Source organism: Rattus norvegicus, chromosome 17, assembly GCF_021556685.1.
Source record: "Rattus norvegicus strain SHRSP/BbbUtx chromosome 17, alternate assembly SHRSP_T2T, whole genome shotgun sequence".
In the NCBI taxonomy this organism is placed as follows: domain Eukaryota; kingdom Metazoa; phylum Chordata; class Mammalia; order Rodentia; family Muridae; genus Rattus; species Rattus norvegicus.
Genome location: NC_141550.1, coordinates 87,824,144 through 87,842,979, shown reverse-complemented (window position 1 = coordinate 87,842,979; position 18,836 = coordinate 87,824,144). Strand labels below are relative to the sequence as shown.

The 18,836-nt window shown below is 36.9% G+C and overlaps 1 protein-coding gene across 2 annotated transcripts in view; it reads left to right on the top strand.

Annotated features, from left to right (window-relative positions):
- Dnajc1 (DnaJ heat shock protein family (Hsp40) member C1) overlaps positions 1-18,836 on the top strand; it is a 156,711-nt gene that overhangs the window by 76,333 nt on the left and 61,542 nt on the right. For both annotated transcript variants that reach the window (XR_015640600.1, NM_001400837.1), the window contains 5 exon segments: positions 2,028-2,129; positions 2,647-2,693; positions 9,388-9,553; positions 10,719-10,816; positions 11,660-11,753. Coding sequence is in view for 1 of the 2 variants with exons in the window: in NM_001400837.1 (NP_001387766.1) it covers positions 2,028-2,129; positions 2,647-2,693; positions 9,388-9,553; positions 10,719-10,816; positions 11,660-11,753 (507 nt within the window). In the remaining variant the exon portion in view is untranslated.

The window sequence follows — 18,836 nt, the reverse complement described above, 5'->3', positions numbered from 1 at the left end:
TTTTGTATAAAAATATAACTTGAAATGTTACTTAGCTTTTCACTGCAAAATGGGCTCAATAACTCCCACAGTATGTGGCTAAAATTAAGACCGCTGAAATGCCTTACATTAAATACATGCATACGCTATCTCAAGGTACAACTTGCCCAGTGGACATCTTTTTAGAATGGAAAGCCATCTGACTTACAGTAGACCTTGTTAGTGAAATAACCCCATTGGGCAGATTCTCTAGAAGAAAATTTATGTTTTCGTGTAGTATGTGAGGCCAGCTCCTTAGGAGACGATGGTCTGGTTTTGTAGCCAAGTGAAAAACCAAGAACACAAGGATGGTGAGCTGCACCTTCAAGGGTAATCGCGTGAGAGAACACCAGGATAGGCCAGTGAGGTTGGGAGGCAGAGTTAAAGCAGTGGCGTAACAGAAGGTAATCACAACCCTTGGAGGTGTTGAAACAGAACTATCTGGCTGTACTTAGATTTGGGGTCCATACTGGGGCTGAAAATTTGAGGAGAAAAGACCAGAAGCAAGAAAATGTCTTGGGTGACTAGTAGTCATTTTTATTTTTAAGGCATATATGTTAAATGATATGTGTCATTTTAAATTTTAATTAGAGATTATCCATTTGGTACATGGCCCCTTTGCATGACAAAAGGATTCACCACACATTTCCACTTAAAAATTCACCCCTTTCCTTCATGTATTACCTGTCATCTGATGTGGGCAGTACAGATTTTCCTTAAGCAAATTTAAAATGAAATAATACATACCTATTATCTACAAGTTTCACTCAGTTTTATAGCTCCTGGGTGCTTCCTAAGTCAGAGAAGTATTCAGAAGTATTTCAGCAGAATACTTCTAGGGTACCATACCAGCCTGAAGCAACATGACACACCCCACCCCCACCCTGTGAAAATAACGGCTTATAAAGAAAAGCTTTGACAGGCTAATTGTCGAGGGGGGGGGGAGTGTCTTTCTTTCTCCAAATCTTTAACAACCATTTGGCCCCTGGTGTATAGATTTATTTTGTGTGTGTGTTGGTTTGAGTTTATATTGTTATAGCCATTTAGTAAAATAGTTTTAGTACTTAAGTGGACAAATGGCTATCAAACAAATTTAATAAGTCATTTTACTGTCACTTGCCTCGAAAATCTGTTTTTAAATACAATGTAAATGAAGTTTTGAACTTTGGTGTGTATTTATTCTAGCCACATAAATAATGTTTTCTTATTGTACCCACACAAACAAGATTACTATTATGTTAACAGCTACCTAATCTGAAGCTCTGTCCTCTGTGTCCGTGTGTGTATTTTAAAATGTAAAGCATATATATCGGGCAAGGCTTTGTTGGTGGTAGTGGGGAGACTGAGATGGTGGAAATGCCCTTTAAAGTACATAACTATTTGTAATTGCATCTGTTTTCAAATGAATGCAAATTTACCTCCCTTTGACATATAAAATTGGGATTCCATAAGTTGTTGCTGGATGATAAGTTCAATATAAATAACAATAAAGAAAGTAGGGTTGGGGATTTAGCTCAGTAGCAAGCACAAGGCCCTGGGTTCGGTCCCCAGCTCCAAAAAAAAAGGAAAGAAAAAAAAAAGAAAGAAAGAAAGTTTATATATGAGCTTGTGCTGCAGAAACTGGTTCTAAGATTCTCTAGTAAATAACAAAGTTCTTTGACGGCACACAGATATATTTTTAATTTGTCTTTTTTATATCTTAATTACTGGAAAAGATTTATTGGCTAATTTTAGGGAGGAAAGTGTTGGAAAAGTTTTGCCAAATGCGGACTTGTTTGAATGACTGTATGGTAATGGAAAGTTAAGAGGAGAGCCAAATTAGATTGAGTGATTGTTCAGTCCTGTGGGTCCGGCTGGCTGCACAGCCTGTTGTTAGCCTGATTGCTCAAATTACATTGCCTGGGGTCCTGCACTTGGTTGGCTGTCTTCTCAGATCTTAAGAAGGTTCTGGGAATTCCTCTTTCTGACAAAGTTTGCTTTGTATTTTTTCCCTCCCCCTCCCAACCCAGGATGCTTCATCTGCAGACATCAGAAAAGCATATCGTAAGCTTTCACTAACCTTACATCCAGACAAGAACAAAGATGAAAATGCAGAAACTCAATTTAGACAAGTAAGTGAAATGCAGTCTTATTTATATACATAAATATATAATGATACTTGTATCAACTGATATGCTTATGCTAGAAATATTAACTTACATGTAGAATATTTTCATTTAAACATGAAGTAGCTTAAATATATAACATTTAGATTTTTGTTTTTGTTTTTGTTTTTTTTTTTTATGGAATACTGTTGTACCAACACTTTGTGTCATTTAGAGTTTCTTAGTTGTTGGAGGGTCTTGGCTCTCATAATTTTCTTGTCTAGATTATGCTCTTATTCTTAATATTTTTAAGGAAAACTATTACTTTTACACCTTTCACAAAAATTCATTTGATATCAAGCAACCTTTAAATATCTAAGGTGCTTCCAAAAACATACAATGTTACGTATAATTGGATTTTTACTATTTATCGCATAGATGGGCACATGGGGCTTTCTGCATGTGCTTTATAGAGCTTTCATCCTCCTATGTGATTTCTTACAGTTGTAAGTATTTTTATTTTAAAGTAATGCTTTTATTTTAGTTGGTGGCCATTTATGAAGTTTTAAAGGACGATGAAAGAAGGCAGAGGTGAGTGCATTTGTGTTTGTGAACTTGGATGGGCAAGTTTCATGCTACAGCCTTTAAAGGACAGAATCGAGTCCTGCTTAAATTAGGCTTTGTTTGTTCATTCCTTCGTTTGTTTGTTTGTTTCTTCCAAGAACTGCATTGTTTTATAGTCAGTTGTAGAACAGAACTCATTGCTTTTGAACATACTTACCGATTAGGATCATGAGTCATAAATTTAGCAAGTTTTGCTTCATTAGAAAAGACTTTTACCAGGGGTGTTTATGCCCTGGGAAACAACCAGGTCTTGATTTCAACCAAATGCACACGCTCAACAGTATCTGATAGTAACCCCATGTATTCGGTGGGTCCACTGCTCCCAGGCCTCCCTCTTAAGTGAGGCTACTTTAGTAATCCCTTAGTATGTACTTCCCTTTACCTCCAGATAGCCCAGGTGATGAGCTGTTAGACGTGCAGGAACTGTAGAAGATGGGGGTAGAGGAGAACCGCTCCTCTTTGCTCATTTGTTTTCTTTCCTACGTCTGCTACTGGGATTGTGTCTGCTAACCTTAGAAGACACCTTTCAGAAGAGCAGTAATACATGTACTCGCAGAGTGGTTTATAGTGCCAGTGATTACATAGCCTTTCCCGTGTTGTTGAATGTATGGAATTCCGGTACAATTGTGAGGTCTTTGGAGATTTTAATCGTACCCATAGAAAGAAACACATTTTAAATCACCCTTTGAGACATATATAACTGAAACACAAGTTTCACACATACACCAAAATCATTGCCGGTGAAATAAACTGTGTGCGCGTGTATGTGTGTATGTGTGTATGTGTGTGTGCGCGCACGTGTGCGCATGTGTGTGCATTTGTTTGTCTCATTCTGAACTTGTTAGTCTTTAAAGAACAAACAGTAATAATGTTGGTTGGAGTCCAACAGGTTGATTTCATGAGACAGTAGTGGACAACATGGGAAATCTGACTGTGTTATGTTAAACAGATGTGCATTTGACATTTAAGTAAAGCAGCAGGCCTAAATATCTGGTTTGCTTGTGGCTAGCACAAGCTTATAGACAAACCCTAGAATTATACTGTGAGACATTCTGAGTTTTTCTTCAAATATATGGTCTGGAATAATTCTATGTCCTAAAATGTTAGCTGTCCTTCCTGGTTCTTGTTGTAACTGTTTAATTTGAATATCCCAGTTGGTCAGGTTGTAATATGGGATTCAAATACTATCTTGAAACTCTTTGTTTTATAACAAGAACTGACTGGTATTAGTCAGGTGTTTCAGAGAAATCCTGTTGAAAGACGCTTTCCTTACACTGTACATTTATTCTAGTAGCTTTCCTTTAGTTAACAGCTAGTTTTGTCTCACACATTAAGAATGTGCCATAAAGATAGCTTGTTTTATTTTTCCAACATCTTTGCCATTGAGTTGTATCTTTTTGCTGGTTGTTCTTTTAGAAGTCAGTAAATTTTGTGATAACTTTTTCTAATTACAAAAATCATTTCTGTTTTTTCACAGCAAATCACTTCTTACCTATTAATTGTTTCTGTGTTAACATAGACTCATAACATAATCTCTTTAGGAATAGTTCCCTCTGCATTTACTTTAGTGTTAGCTGGGGGAAAAGGACCTGACAGTTACACAAACATCTGTAGTATTTATAACCCTTGAGGCACAAGTAACTCTTTTGTAACTGGTTTTCCTTGAGGCAAAAGACTTAACTAATCAAGTTGAGACTAACTTCTTTAAAGCTTGTGCCTGAGGCCAAATGACCTGTGAATATTTAGACACAGGAGAAAAGTGTCTGCAGATATTTTCAGTAAGATTCTTGGTTCCTTAAAAGGGAAAGAGTAGTCAGCGATATCTAACACCATATCATACTGCTCGCAATAAATACATTTTGCTGGCACATTCTTTATCATAAATATTCCTTGGGCAAGTGCTGTAAGATTGTAACCTAGGCATGTAGTTTGTAAAGTTATCGTAGAAATGTTTCCTGTTTTCTACAGAGATGTAATTATATTTATCTCGAAATTAGATAAATAGCTTATATTTTTGTGAGAAAGGGAATAGCAGTAATGCAGTGAATAAGTTAACAAATGCAGTAGCTTTTTTTCTTTAGAAAATGGTATGTTTTATTTTGTTTTGTAATGGACTCATTTAGGTATAAATTGCATATTATGAATTTGCCTGCTGTAAGTGTATAATCCAGTGATGTATACTAACTATACATACCTCAGCATCCCCTCTCCACAACCCAGTCTTTACATTTTCATCCTCAAAAAACTGTCTCCCAAGCCCATTTATAGGCAGGTCCTGCTCTGAGTTCCAGCTGTAGGTAATCCAAGTGTGTTTGCAGTGTGTCTGCTCCGTCCGTCTCCTCGTGGCCTCGTCACTCAGTATCCAGTTCTTGGCATCTGGCTCCCTTCATTCAGGCTGTCCATACCACATGCATCCTGCTGCTCTTCCTGCCCCTACTTCCCTATCCCGTTGTGGGGATGGCTTTGTTTGCCCATCACTGTGATGGACCTCTGGCTTTAACACTTTGTGTAGAAGGTGCTGTGAACATTAGCATAAAAGTCTTCCTACAGACAAGTTTCATTTCTTAGGTAGAACAAATTCCTAAAAGAACATGTGGAAACTAACTTCCCCACTCCTCTAATGCATAGATTATAACATGAAAATAACAGATTTTCCAGTGAACATAGGAATCCTAGCACAGAATACTCACTTAGATTCTGTAGCACTTGTACTCATTTGAAGGACTAGCAGCCCATGATCCAACACGAATTTCTACCCGAGGTCCCAAAGTTTTTACATAAATTTTTGAGAACTACTTACTACCTGTGTATTGAATTATACTTGGGTAATATTAGCCTGTGTAGTTTTGCTTTAGAAGTATTATAAATTTAACTAGTATTTTTCTTTTCCTTTTTTTGGGGGGGGGGTCCTCTTTCAGGGCAGAGGGGGTTTGTATGTGGTTCAGACTGGCCTTAAACGTTGTACCTACCAAGTACTGAGATTAAAGGTGTGTGCTTACACACCTGGCAAGCTAGTGTTTCTACCAGTCCAATTCTGCAACTTAAATGTTCCTCTGTTATATTACTATGTTTGTAAGCCTTAAAAGTTTTTAGTTTACCAAAGAAAATTATGTCTCATACAAATACTGTTTAAAATGTGTACATTAACGTTAATTTATTAAGACTTTTATAAATTACAAATTAACTTTAAATTTTAGTAGAGATCTGTTCAAATCTGAGAATAAGAAATCTAATTTAGGACTTAAATGAAGCTATAAGATATATAAACATTATATAAAATCCTGTGTTATAGTAGATTTCACATGTACACGTGCACACACAAACACACACACACACACACACGATCAGCTAATTTAGTGTTGATTCTTGTTTCTATAATCTCTACACAACTGATTTTTACTGGAAGGTTTAAAATTTGACCGAAATGGAAATTATATTATTATATTATTATATTATTATATATTATATATTATATTATTTTTAAGCTAAAAATTTAAATTCTGTAGGATAGAAAAATTTTAACAAATTGTGTAGGATAGTAATTTTAACAAATGCTAGAATTATTTATTCATGTTTTACTACTCAGATTTTCATTTTGACTTTGTTTCTATTTTACTGTTTGTATTGCTACTTAAATTAATGTAAATGTTTTGTACTGGTAGTTTAAGATTATTTTAAATCTGTTCTCCAGTATTTCTAGCAGGCAGGTATGTGCTGACTTTAGTTCTAGTGTGGCCCTCACTAATGGCCGAGTGGCTGTCTCTTATGTTCATCGTGTGTATTGAAGACAATGAAGTGCAGTGAATGTGCACTAGGCCGTATGTTGGACTTGTGGAATTGATCAACTGGGTGCTCTGAATTCCAAGAAGACGCCTTTAGAATCCATGCTAGATTTTATTTGTGTGTTAGTGATTTCTGTATGATAGAGGTTTGCTTCTGACTACTTGTATCACATTTATACATTCATACATTCTCAATGCGGTTTAATGCAGGCTTAAGCATAATTTATATCCATCTCAGCTACAGAGCATTTATGCGTATGTATTTAAATATAGAAACACATAGTAAAGTGATGTAAATTTTGTGTTGTCAACACATTTTTTTGTTGTCAAATAACCTGTGAGTTTCTGTGTATATTTTAAGAAGTATATTTGTCTTTTCAGTGTCCCATCAGGAAGGTAGTAACTTATCTTTAACAACATACATTTTAAGAAGTGAGCTATAATGGACACCATCTTCCCTTCAAATGGCCAGTTGTGTGAGCCATAGAGCTCACTGTGTAAAATCAGGGGGATGGGGCACTGACTGTGTGCTAACCCCTGTACTACCCCGTGGGCACTGTTCTGTTCCAGAGTGGCAGGGCAGCAAGCAGACCTGTGCCTCTCACGTGTCCGCCCTGCTGGCTTGTATGTGGCTGTCTACTGAATCCAGCTCATATGCTGATGGAAATAGTAGCTGTTCCCAGTGCTGCTGACGAAATGTCTGATGAAGAGTCTTAGTTACGTCTTCAGTACAGCTTAGACCCAGTGCAGGTTGGGTATCCGTGTCAGTGCTGTAAGGAGTCAGCACCACACCCTCTGATTCATTTCTTTTGATAAACATGCCTTTTAGGAGCTATTTCAGTGGATATTTCTGAAGATAGTTTTTCATTAAGTTTTATTTTTTCTCAAGAAATCTAATATAGAACAGAGTTCAGAATGGACATGGGACACAATGCTCGCTGTACCTCACTGGAGCGCTGTGATCTTACCATACACCTGGGTCTGAATTAGCCAGTTTGTAAAAATAGATTTAAACATAAAATTCTGAAGACAAGAAATAAGTTTTCTAGGAAGTCATAATGTTATATCTTGAAGTTAATGTTTAAGGAATTCTCTGAAAAAAGAGAATAATATAAAAATTTGCCTGGGGGTTGGGGATTTAGCTCAGTGGTAGAGCGCTTGCCTAGCAAGCACAAGGCCCTGGGTTCGGTCCCCAGCTCCGAAAAAAAGAAAAGAAAAAAAAAATTTGCCTGGTCCTGCCACCACAAAACCATATTGTAATTTGACTTTTTGTAAATTACCTTTTACTACTCAGATACTAAGATATAGTAGTATTAATTGGTTTTTAAAGATTGGCAAATAAATTATATTTTATATTAATAACCAGTGGGTTATTTTTACTTTAAAAAAATAAATTTTCTATAATAAACCCTGTGCTTTATATTTTTAGCATATCTCCAAGGTATCAATTTAATAACCCTCAAAGTAGCTACTGCAGTTGTTGCATTTAAATTGATTTACATGTCAAGACTGGCAGTTCAGCAGCTGCGCCATTATTCCTAGATCGGTCAATTTACTGGAGAAAACCCACTACTGAGCTCTCCTGACCTGCCTGACAATATAGGTCCTATTTCTAGTCCTGTAATTAGGCCTGCGACTAACTCAGAATATTTTTAATTAAAATATTTTGGTCAATGTGTTGCACCAAATTAGGCCTTTCAGTGGAGGTTTAATTCTGGAAATAGCGTGATTAGAATATTTAATGAGTTGTGTTCAATTAAGATTAACAGGTTGTGTGTATTGAGCATACAGTGCGTGTGACCATTTTGAGTCTCACAATTATAAATGTTACTTCTTATTTTTAACTTTAAAAATATTTGCTCAATAACTGACAGATAAATTTAAATTCAGTTGAGTTTTTATTTAAACTTTTCTTTTAGCTCGATAGTACCAAGAATGGTGATTTAAATTTGTTACAAGGAAAGCTGTTATGCATTGATGTTCTTCCCTTCCAGTAAAGGCCACAAACGAGGAAATTGCTACTTAACTGTTTACAAATAAGCAGTTTTATTGTGAACTCTGACATGCATTTGTTGTTTTCATGTCCTCTAATTTGAGATCTTTTTGTTCTTAGAGGAACATGAGCTCTGCAAAATCTTAAGGCACTCATTTTATTTATGTCATTAAGAAGCCTTAGTAGGGAGTTGGAGAGATGGCTCAGTGGTTAAGAGCACTGGCTATTAACCACTTTACTCTTCTAGAGGACCTGGGTTCAATCCCCAGCACCGACATGACAGCTCACAACTGTTTGTAACTCCAGTTCTGGGGGATCTGACATCCTTACACAGACATATATGCAATCAAATCACCAATGTACATAAAATAAAAATAAATAATTTTTAAAAAGAATCTTTAATAAAATAATATGAATAGATATTTCAACACTCAACTACCATTATCAAGAGGGTAAATACAAGTGTGGATATCCTGAGTTTGATTCAATTAATTCATTCAAATAATATGTAATTCATATTGCTCTGGTTTTATTTATTAATATCCTCCATTAGAACCTACCTTTTGTTGCTGATTCTGTGCTAGAGAATTTTCCGTAACAGTGTAAATAGGTACATCACTCTAGGAGGCATGTGGCTGGGTGCTGTAAGCATGAGATCCAGGATGTGGTGTATTACTACTTCTGGCCTTCCGGAAGACTTCGTTACTTAAGCCACACAGTCATGCTTTGATTTACTAGGAACTGTGATGCTGATAAACTCCATAGCTGTTATGTCTCTGAGAGAAAATTTATTCTTTCTCTTTTAAATATAGGTACAAATGAAGTTTAGTTTTGCTTTGGTTTTGCATTAACTCTCCATGAAAAACTGTTGTATTTGCTACCACAGGTATGATGATATTCTGATCAACGGACTTCCAGATTGGCGACAGCCTGTATTCTACTACAGGAGAGTGAGAAAAATGAGCAATGCTGAGCTGGCCTTGCTCCTGTTCATTATTCTCACCGTAGGCCATTACGCCGTGGTGTGGTCCATCTACCTGGAAAAGCAACTGGTAAGTGATGGAGCTCCACCACGGTCCAGCCTCCTCATTTTAGTCACAATTCCAGACATTTATTTCTCACATGATGGAGATTCCTATTTTTCTACATGTTCTCTGAATTCTAATAGTTGTGCTATCACTAGTTACTGTTTAATTTATTTTTATGCCGAGAATATATAAAAAAAATCTTTCTTTAAAAAAAAATACGGGCTGGAGAGATGGCTCAGTGGTTAAGAGCATTGACTGCTCTTCCAGAGGTCCTGAGTTCAATTCCCAGCAACCACATGGTGGCTCACAACCATCTGTAATGAGATCTGATGCCCTCTTCTGGTGTGTCTGAAGAGAGCAACAGTGTTTGTGCATAAAATAGTTAATTAAAAAAAAAAAAAAAGTAAGTGGGGTTGGGGATTTAGCTCAGTGGTAGAGCGCTTGCCTAGCAAGCGCAAGGCCCTGGGTTTGGTCCCCAGCTCTGAAAAAAAAAAAAAAATACTGCATTTGAATTTGTAATAAAACCTTGTCAAATCAAGCTATATCCTACTAAGTAGAATTTTTTTTTTTTTTTTTACGTAATTACTTGAGAAATTTTTGTCACAGGCTTTTTTTTTTTTTTTTTTTTTTTGGAGCTGGGGACTGAACCCAGGCCAGGGCCTTGCGCTTGCTAGGCAAGCTCTCTACCACTGAGCTAAATCCCCAACCCCTGTCACAGGCTTCTTATATAAATGTGTTTAAAAACATAAAAGTGAAATTTAAAATGAAGATAAAACTTCAGGGATCATTTTGTTAAAGGATGTGCTATACTTTCTTAGTCTAATATGCTAAGGATTTTTATTTGCTATAAATAATTAAATGTTTATAAACATTCATGGACTATCATTTACTCTTTTTAAAGTAGCATCATTGAAGGCACATGAATAATAACAAGTAAGCTGAATACTTTCTTTTCTTAGAAAATTCTGGTTGCTATGGAGATACACATGGCCGACAGTGCTGAGTCTCATGTGTCTGTGAGGCCAGATACCATGGCAACGCTTATGATGATAGATTGATGACTTTACTTGACCATGGTGGACCCTTCATACAATTGCGTAAATGGTCTTCTAGTGTCTTGTCTTTGGGAAGGAATCTTTATAGCGTGTGAGTTGTACATGTCAGTTACTCTCACTCTTCTCATGGTAAGGATGAACTGCTTAGTAGAAAGAAGAGAGAGAAGAAGAGGAAGACAGGAAGCAAGAGTGTGGATGCAGCGAAACCTGGTGCTTCTGAGAGGAACGAAAGGTAGGCGCGGAGCACGGCTCTGTCCCATGTGTGCCCTCCACAGACGCCCGTGCACCTGCCCTAGGCTCACAGATACGCGTGTGCCACAATTTCAAGATAAAGTCTGAGCTTAAGCAACATTCTTAGGTTTTCTCTTCTTATGAACTATCCTTATCTATCTACATACTAACCTCTCAAACTCTTGTAGTTACAAGTTTTTGTTCTGAACTTTGCAAACAAAATGCTAGTAGAAATAATGTGTCTCTGTTCAGAATTGACAGTCAGTGAGGAAGTGAATGGCACACAGCCATCTGCCTGTTTCCTGCAGTGACACAAGTGGGGAATACTTCAGCACACTGTCCTTCGTTTTTATGCCACCTTGGTTGTTACCTGTCAGCACTTGGGAACACTTTGATGATGGCTGCTCTTTTAATGGCTGAAGCAGTCGTCAGGTTTATGAATTCAGTTGTAGACATGATGAAAGCCTAGGTTAAAGGGGAGGGGCTTTGGCTTTTTTCTTAAATATTTTTTAATTGTAAATTTTATATATGCATATAATGTGTTTTTGAGCAAATTTACCTCCAGCTCCTCCCCTCCAGTTGGTTCTTTCTTTATCTTTGTAACTTGATTAGAAACCTCTTTCCCCACAATTATATAGGTTAGATATGCTTGTTACCTATGTTTTCAACTACTGCACTTCATAGTACACCAAGTCGTTCATGACTGTCATAAATATGTTATTGAAAATTTTTCTTCGTTTTTAAATTAAATTGATACTTATAAAACTTTTCTTAATTGCTTATTTTGTTCCTCAACTTTTATCTATTGTTTTGATTTGTTACTTGAGTTTCTCCCCACCTTTAGATTGCTTATAAAACCACAATGGCATGATTTGCTTCCATGCAAACTGGGAATTTGGTTTTGCCTTACACTAAAAGCATTGCCTCATCTGATCCAGGTAAAATGTCCTTCTTTCATAGAACGTTAGATGTTTTCATTTTTAATATTCATCAAACAATTTATTACCATGTCTGCTGTTTGAATGCCGGTAGTATATGCTTCACAATATTTATAAGTTAATGCTCACTTAAAATTTAGGTACCTCGGGGCTGGGGATTTAGCTCAGTGGTAGAGCGCTTGCCTAGCAAACGCAAGGCCCTGGGTTCGGTCCCCAGCTCCGAAAAAAAGAAAAAGAAAAAAAATTAAAAAAAAAATTTAGGTACCTCTTCCTATGATTATCCTTTATTTTGCTTATTGAGGTCCAAGACCCTGGAAATAGGAAAGTTTATAAAAGCAAAAAAGTTTAATCTGCTATAACCCTTATAGGCATAACTAGTCTAAAGGTTCAATTGATTGTCCATTATTTTAATAGAATTTTAATACATTAAAAAGAAAAATCTTGACATAAATGTTTACACAAAAATATATATTGCTTTGCATTTTATTTGCAGGCTCAAGGAGAGTGGGGATTTTTTTTAACCAAGTAATAGACTTTTTGTTTTAGATTAACCCTGATTAAACAATACAATAGTAGAGTATATATAGAGGTATTACTTTTTCTTTGTTTTTAAGTACACCAGTCATATATTATGAAATTATTCTTTTGCTAATTTTAGTTACTATAACCAGCTTGAAATTTGGGCAAGTGTTTATATGTTTTATATTATATCAGTAACTGTTAATAAGAGGGAAAAACTATATTTACCAAATTGTATATTTATGAGAACATGTGACAAAAATGTTGCAGGACAATCTTTTTCATTAACATTCTTTGTCAACTTTAGAATCTTTGCAGTGGTCAATCTAGACTGTAGTGGAATTTGATCATGGACACACCACATGGCACGTCCATCTTACTGACTTCATTTGTAATGTTAATTTCTGATACTTGAAATTGTACTTGGTTGAATTATTACTATTTCTAAGTAGCGGGTAGTATAATTCGCCAAGCTAGAAGTAAAACATGGTGATTTAGATGACACTGTACTTTAAAGTACAGGCTTCTGTTCCTGTATAGAACACACTAAGACTTGCTTGCTTTATTGTAAGGTTTTACAAACAGCCACCTTCCGGCTCCCTAGAAACTCTACACTTCTCAACTCTTGACCAGTCTGAGTTGTTCCGCTTGCCATTCATCTTTACGTCCATAAGGCTTGCATTTCCTTCTAACCATTCCTTACTGATAAGCAGTCTAAGAAAGAAATAAGCTGATTTTCCTCTTTCTCCCAATGCTTGATATTTAAAAAATTTTTAAGGAACTTACAATTAGTTTTTCTTGCCATCACTAACAACATAATTATTGTAGTAGAAAGTGCTTCATACTAAAAACATTAGGGTCTTGGAGACGGCTCATCTGGTAGAAGCTGAATAGGTAGGCCTTTTTCTCTCGTGGACTCATGTGAAGGTGACAGGGGAGAACCACCTCTGTATAGCTGTCCTGTGACGCATACATGCTCAGTGTTTTTCAGAAGAAGACAGTAGCTCATAAAAGAAGATATCAGTAAGGTGCTGAATAATTGCTTTTAGAATTATATCATGGTCTAACTTCTGGTTTTCCATCTGTTGTGACTTTTGAATTTGTTCATTAACCATAAAACTTAATAGTGTTGATTATGCATGCCTAGAGACATCATTGGGATACCTCTAGAGATGTTCTTAAATAAGGTACACACACACACACACACACACGCGCACACGCACAGACACACAGACACACACATACAGACACACAGGGACACACACACATACACAGACACACACACAAACACACACACAGAGACACACACAGACACACAGAGACACACACAAACACACACACACAGACACACACACAAGACACACACAGACACACAGAGACACACACAGACACATACACACAGACACATACACACAGACACACACACAGACACACACACAAACACACATACACATACACACACAGACACACACACACACACACACCCTCAATTTTTGGGCATGTTCTTTATACTTATTCAGTACTCAGTAATGCAGATTCATTATTTACATTCACATGGTCACTGACTCATTGATGGTCATTGGCCCTCCTTATATAATCATTCTCCTTATATAATCATTCTCCTTGTATAATCATTCTTTCTTCGGTGGTGGGTTTTCATCTTGATTTCTTTAAAGAGAAGCTGAAAGGTGGACCCTTGTGAATGAGTACAAGTGTACATACAGTTCTTACAGATTTTTATGGTTGCCCTCTAGTTTTTCATGTCTAGATGCACCCTCTCTCACCTTGAACATCCCAAAGCATTAAACTTGTTTTTATAGAAGCAGTGCTAATAGCCTACTCATATAATCGGATCATATACTGTAATACCAAGTATGGCTGACAAAGTTCTAAGATTGTACAAAGCCCCTTATGAGTAAGTTACGTAGGTAGTTATCATTGGAGAGAACTTTTCTTCTGGTGGGAAACGTGAATTTCCTGAAATGTTAATTACAGTTTAGCTGCAAAGTCTATCAACGTGGGAGAATCAGGGGCTTCAGTAAGCGAACATCACAGAAGTAGAGTTCATACTGCATGTTGTACAGCAACTCTTGTCTATAACTTCCTTCCTAGTCATCTACTAGATTCTAACTCCTTTATGAGGTAGAATCTCCAGCAGGATTGGAACAGCAACTTTCTGCTCAGTTTTCACTCTTGAGTTCTCTTTTATTGTTTAGCATAAAAGATTACTAGTGAGAGTTCTTATTGCCTGCTTAGTTTGTCTAAATTCTTTCCTGTCTCTCACCCCCAAAACCCAGTATAGTTACATAAAATTTCGATGGGTAAATTTTCTTTTGGTTGTTTTTTGAAAATTAAGTTGTCCAGTTCAACAAAAATATGTTGCACATGCTTTCTAGGATTTACCAGCTGTAGCACATGAGTACAGGTACCAGATCAATAGGTTAAGCTTCAAGCATGGAGTATCCTGTGGTGTCTGCGGCTATTCAGAGATTTAAGTTGTATATATTTAGTGTGATAGGGAAAACTCAACAGGGACCACCTGAGGAGAGTCATGGAAGATGTATGAACAAACATAGACATGGCCACATAGAAGTGGCTGCTTTGTACTCAGTTATACAGAGACAGGCTCATAGATACAGCATTTCCTACAAAACCATATGTTAAAGTTGAGAAAAAGCTTCTAACAGATAAGTATTCCATGACAAATCTGAAAAGAACATTTAAACAGGAGAGAGTTCGTTGACAAGGAGCAGCTGTAATGCACAGCACTGGGCAAGCTGGAGAGCTTGACAGAGTGAGTTTAGATAGTAAACATCCCAGTAAAATGATCTCAAAGGACATGGAATAGGAGTTAAAAGGAACTTGGATTATATCCAAAGAGCGCTTTTATGCTTTTGATCCTATAGTTTAACTGTAACATTAAACATATAGCACAGGTCAACTTCCATACCTTGCCAATCTGCTTCTTGTTCTCATGATAGATTTGAACAGAGTACATGCTCTTTAGTAATCTGACTTACTGGGTTTTAATGCTCACTGTAGTCAGCATTTAAATTCCAGAAAAATACCTTAAGGTTCACACACACACACACACACGCGCACACACACACGCACGCACACACACTTGCACACACACATGCACAGGCACAGGCACACACACATACACACGTACACAAATGCACTTGTGCATATATGTTTCTGTGGCTTGAAGCCAGGGCCTCACATGCTAACAAAGCACACATTGTACCACTGAGCTACGCCCTGGCCCTGGATGTTTTTAGCTGATCATGTTCTGTATTCAAGAGTAGCAGAAGTCAGAAATCTATAATTAGTGCTATGTCTATTTGCAACCTTAATTTTGTAACCTAGTTTATTTTAACTACTGTGTGTGTTGGAGTTGGATATATTTAAATCTACAATAATTTAATTGTTAGGACTCTCTATTTTAGGAAGTGGTTGTTGATTTACATCTTATAGTCACATTCTCTACATTTTTTCTGCAGTAAGAGAGGTCTTAAGTACCCTCAATTTACTTGGTAGTTTGGTTTTCTGGGAACTCATCATTTTAGCAGCTCACTACCTGATATGAAACATTTCTTAGTAATATACAAAATTTATTTAGATGTGTAGTTCCTAAAGTTTAAATTTTTCCCATTAAAGTCTAGTTCCATCTAATGTGAATATGATTAAATGTTCAATTATCATAAGAAGCCTCCAATGTGCACATCCTTCTCCCCGCTGAGGATTTATGGGCTGCATAGAAGCAGTAGCTGAGTAGAGACGAGAGTCTAAACTGGATTACTCTGGCTTCCTTAAGAACTGCCTAAAAACATGAACAAACCTTGGTGACTTACAGAATTATCTGTCTGTGAAAGCCTCTTCCCTGGAGTCGTGACTGTGGAGAAGTTGGAGGCTGCCTTCCTTTAGAACCAAAGCCCTTCATTTCCAGTAGCCCTGTCAGAATCCATGCAAACAAAGCACTTCGAGCTGACTGGGAAGGTCAGGAAGCCTCTTAGAGTTTGTTCAGAACTGAGGGGCCTGCCTTTCTATTCAGAATTACAGTTTCCAAGGGTTGTGGCTGCTTATTTCATAACTATAAAATATATTCTCTAAATTGCAGGTAAGGGAGATGGGGGAAGGAATGTGGGAAGTGGTAACCAGGAGAGCCCGGTGAGTAGGGATATAAAGGGAACAAGTAAAATATTTAAAAAAATTTTTTTTGGAAAAAATTGCTGCTAAGCCTTCTTGATATTGGGATTACATAAGCAAATGAAAGTTAGTCTGAAGTTTCTGAGACTGAGGCTCCATTGCTAGATAAAGATGTAGGTAAACTGGAAAAAACCTCACAGGAAAAGTCAAAGATTCCTTATTCCTACTTCCTCAGCCGGCATGGGAGGTGGAGGGCCTCACACTAAGGTGCAGGTTCTCGGAGATACAAAGACCGACTACAAAGTAGAACTTTGTAGTTTTGCTACTAGATACAGAAAACATAAATAACCACAAAAATAATAATTAGACTGTTAAAGATACATAGTCTCACTGGTGCTGTATTTTATAATTGAAAAACTCAGATTGGTGAAATAATTTGCTCAGAGGCTACAGCTAGTTCACATTGTAAATCAAAGTTGAAACAAAACCAAATAAATACTAGCATGTAAGAAATACAATACCAGCTTTCTAGTAAGTATGTTCTCTGACGTGAACTTCTCCGAGTGAGTGTTCAGGCTACTTTTGGTTGTCCTAAAAGTTGATGGTAATTGGGTTAGGGTAAGCAGATGGCTCCTGTGTTCTCACCTGTTTCATCTAAACTCAGAAACAGCTTTTAGGCATTTCATCCCTATCAGTCTGACTGTCTCAGGCAAAAGAGGCTGTTGTTTCTAGCTTTTGGGGGGAATTTGACCTCTTTTATACAGAGGACACAATTGTAAAGTTTTTCTTTATTCTTTATTTATTATAATCTTATATATTATATATAAGCCTAAGAATGTTCATTCAGTGAATAGAAAAACAAAATATACTAGAACCTATCGATTTTTTTTTTGGGCAGGTTCTCAGAAATGTGCTTATAGTGTTTTCCCATCAAAAGGTTATTTGTGAGTTTCAATCGAGGTTGGTGCTGTTGGACATCAGAGTCCATGGGACATCCTTTATCTTGTTTGCAGCTAGCTCTCCTCAGGGCTCTTCCCCATCCTTATTCCACTTCTCCCTGCTCCTACCACATTAGATCAGTTTCCGTCTTTTCTAAAACATTACCAGATTGCTTTTTTCCCCAACATAATATTTTTATCAATTGCTTGGGAATTTCAAATCTTGTATCCCAATGACACTCACTTCCCTGTACCCCCCTCACCACTTTCCCCCACCCTCCCACAACTCCCAGTTGCCAGCCCCTTAAAGAAAACCACCTTCCCTGCCTGAGGCCCTCAGTTGTGGAGAGGCCCACTTCAGCATCCTTATCCCAGGTGTAGCATTTCTCTTCCCTGGTTTCCTGTCTAGGCTGGTTTGGTCGTTCTTGGTTGTGGATTTGGTTGTGGATTTGGTTGTGGATTTGGTTGTATCTAAGGATTGTCTACAGAACACCCTAACCTCCAGTGTGAAGAGGCTGGACTTTATCTTGTACTCAACAGTATTTTTTTTTCACTAAACAATTCTATTATCTTGAATAAGCACCTGAAGAAAAACAGAACTTGCGGGGAGGAGTGTTAAATAGAATGTCTTTTCAAACTCTTTTGAATGCTTGAATCTTTAAAATATATATTAAAGACTACTACCTGCTCTCTTCTTGGATACTACATACAGAGTCAGTTTATTTTTAGCTAATTTTTTACTATTATTAGAAAATGCTTTTTAAGATGTATTCAAAATTAAATTTTTCATTTCTGGAATTTTATAAAATACTCGTACTATTCTTCCTTGGATGAGCTTTAAAAATGCTTCTGGTAGGTTGTCCCTGATCTTCTCATCTCTAGTCCTGTATAAGACAGAATTTCAAGCTGCTATACCATGTGGCCATTCTCCTCTTAGAATGTTCCTGATTGTACTGTACCTGTAAGCATGTTAAACGTACTATGCACAAGGATAACTAGCAGAATTATTTAGTTATAGTAGAATTATTTGAAATGGTAAGTTTGTTAAGGAAGCAATGTTTCTTGGGAAAGGCAAATTATAACTATAATTTGAAAGCACGAGTAAATTGAAAAATTCAGAAAAATTTAAATAAAAGCTTACAGTTTGAACATATGAAAGATAAGATTCTTTGCCTTGAATAAAGTTGGAAATTTGCCAAACAACTTGCCTGAGTTAGCGAGAGGAGGTTTGGGCATCTCATACTTTGCAACTGTGAGGTATATCTGAGGGCTCATATGACTGTTTCAAAGCAGAGTCTTGGTAAAATTAATGTGCTGTAGCAAGAAGAAGAAACCTTAGCGGAGAGATTTTTTTTTAATTTTCTTTTTCTTGGATATTTTATGTATTTACATTTCAAATGTTATTCCCTTTCCTCCTCCCCTCCCCTCCCCTCCCCACTTCATCCTTCCCCTGCTTCTATGAGGATACCCCCACTCC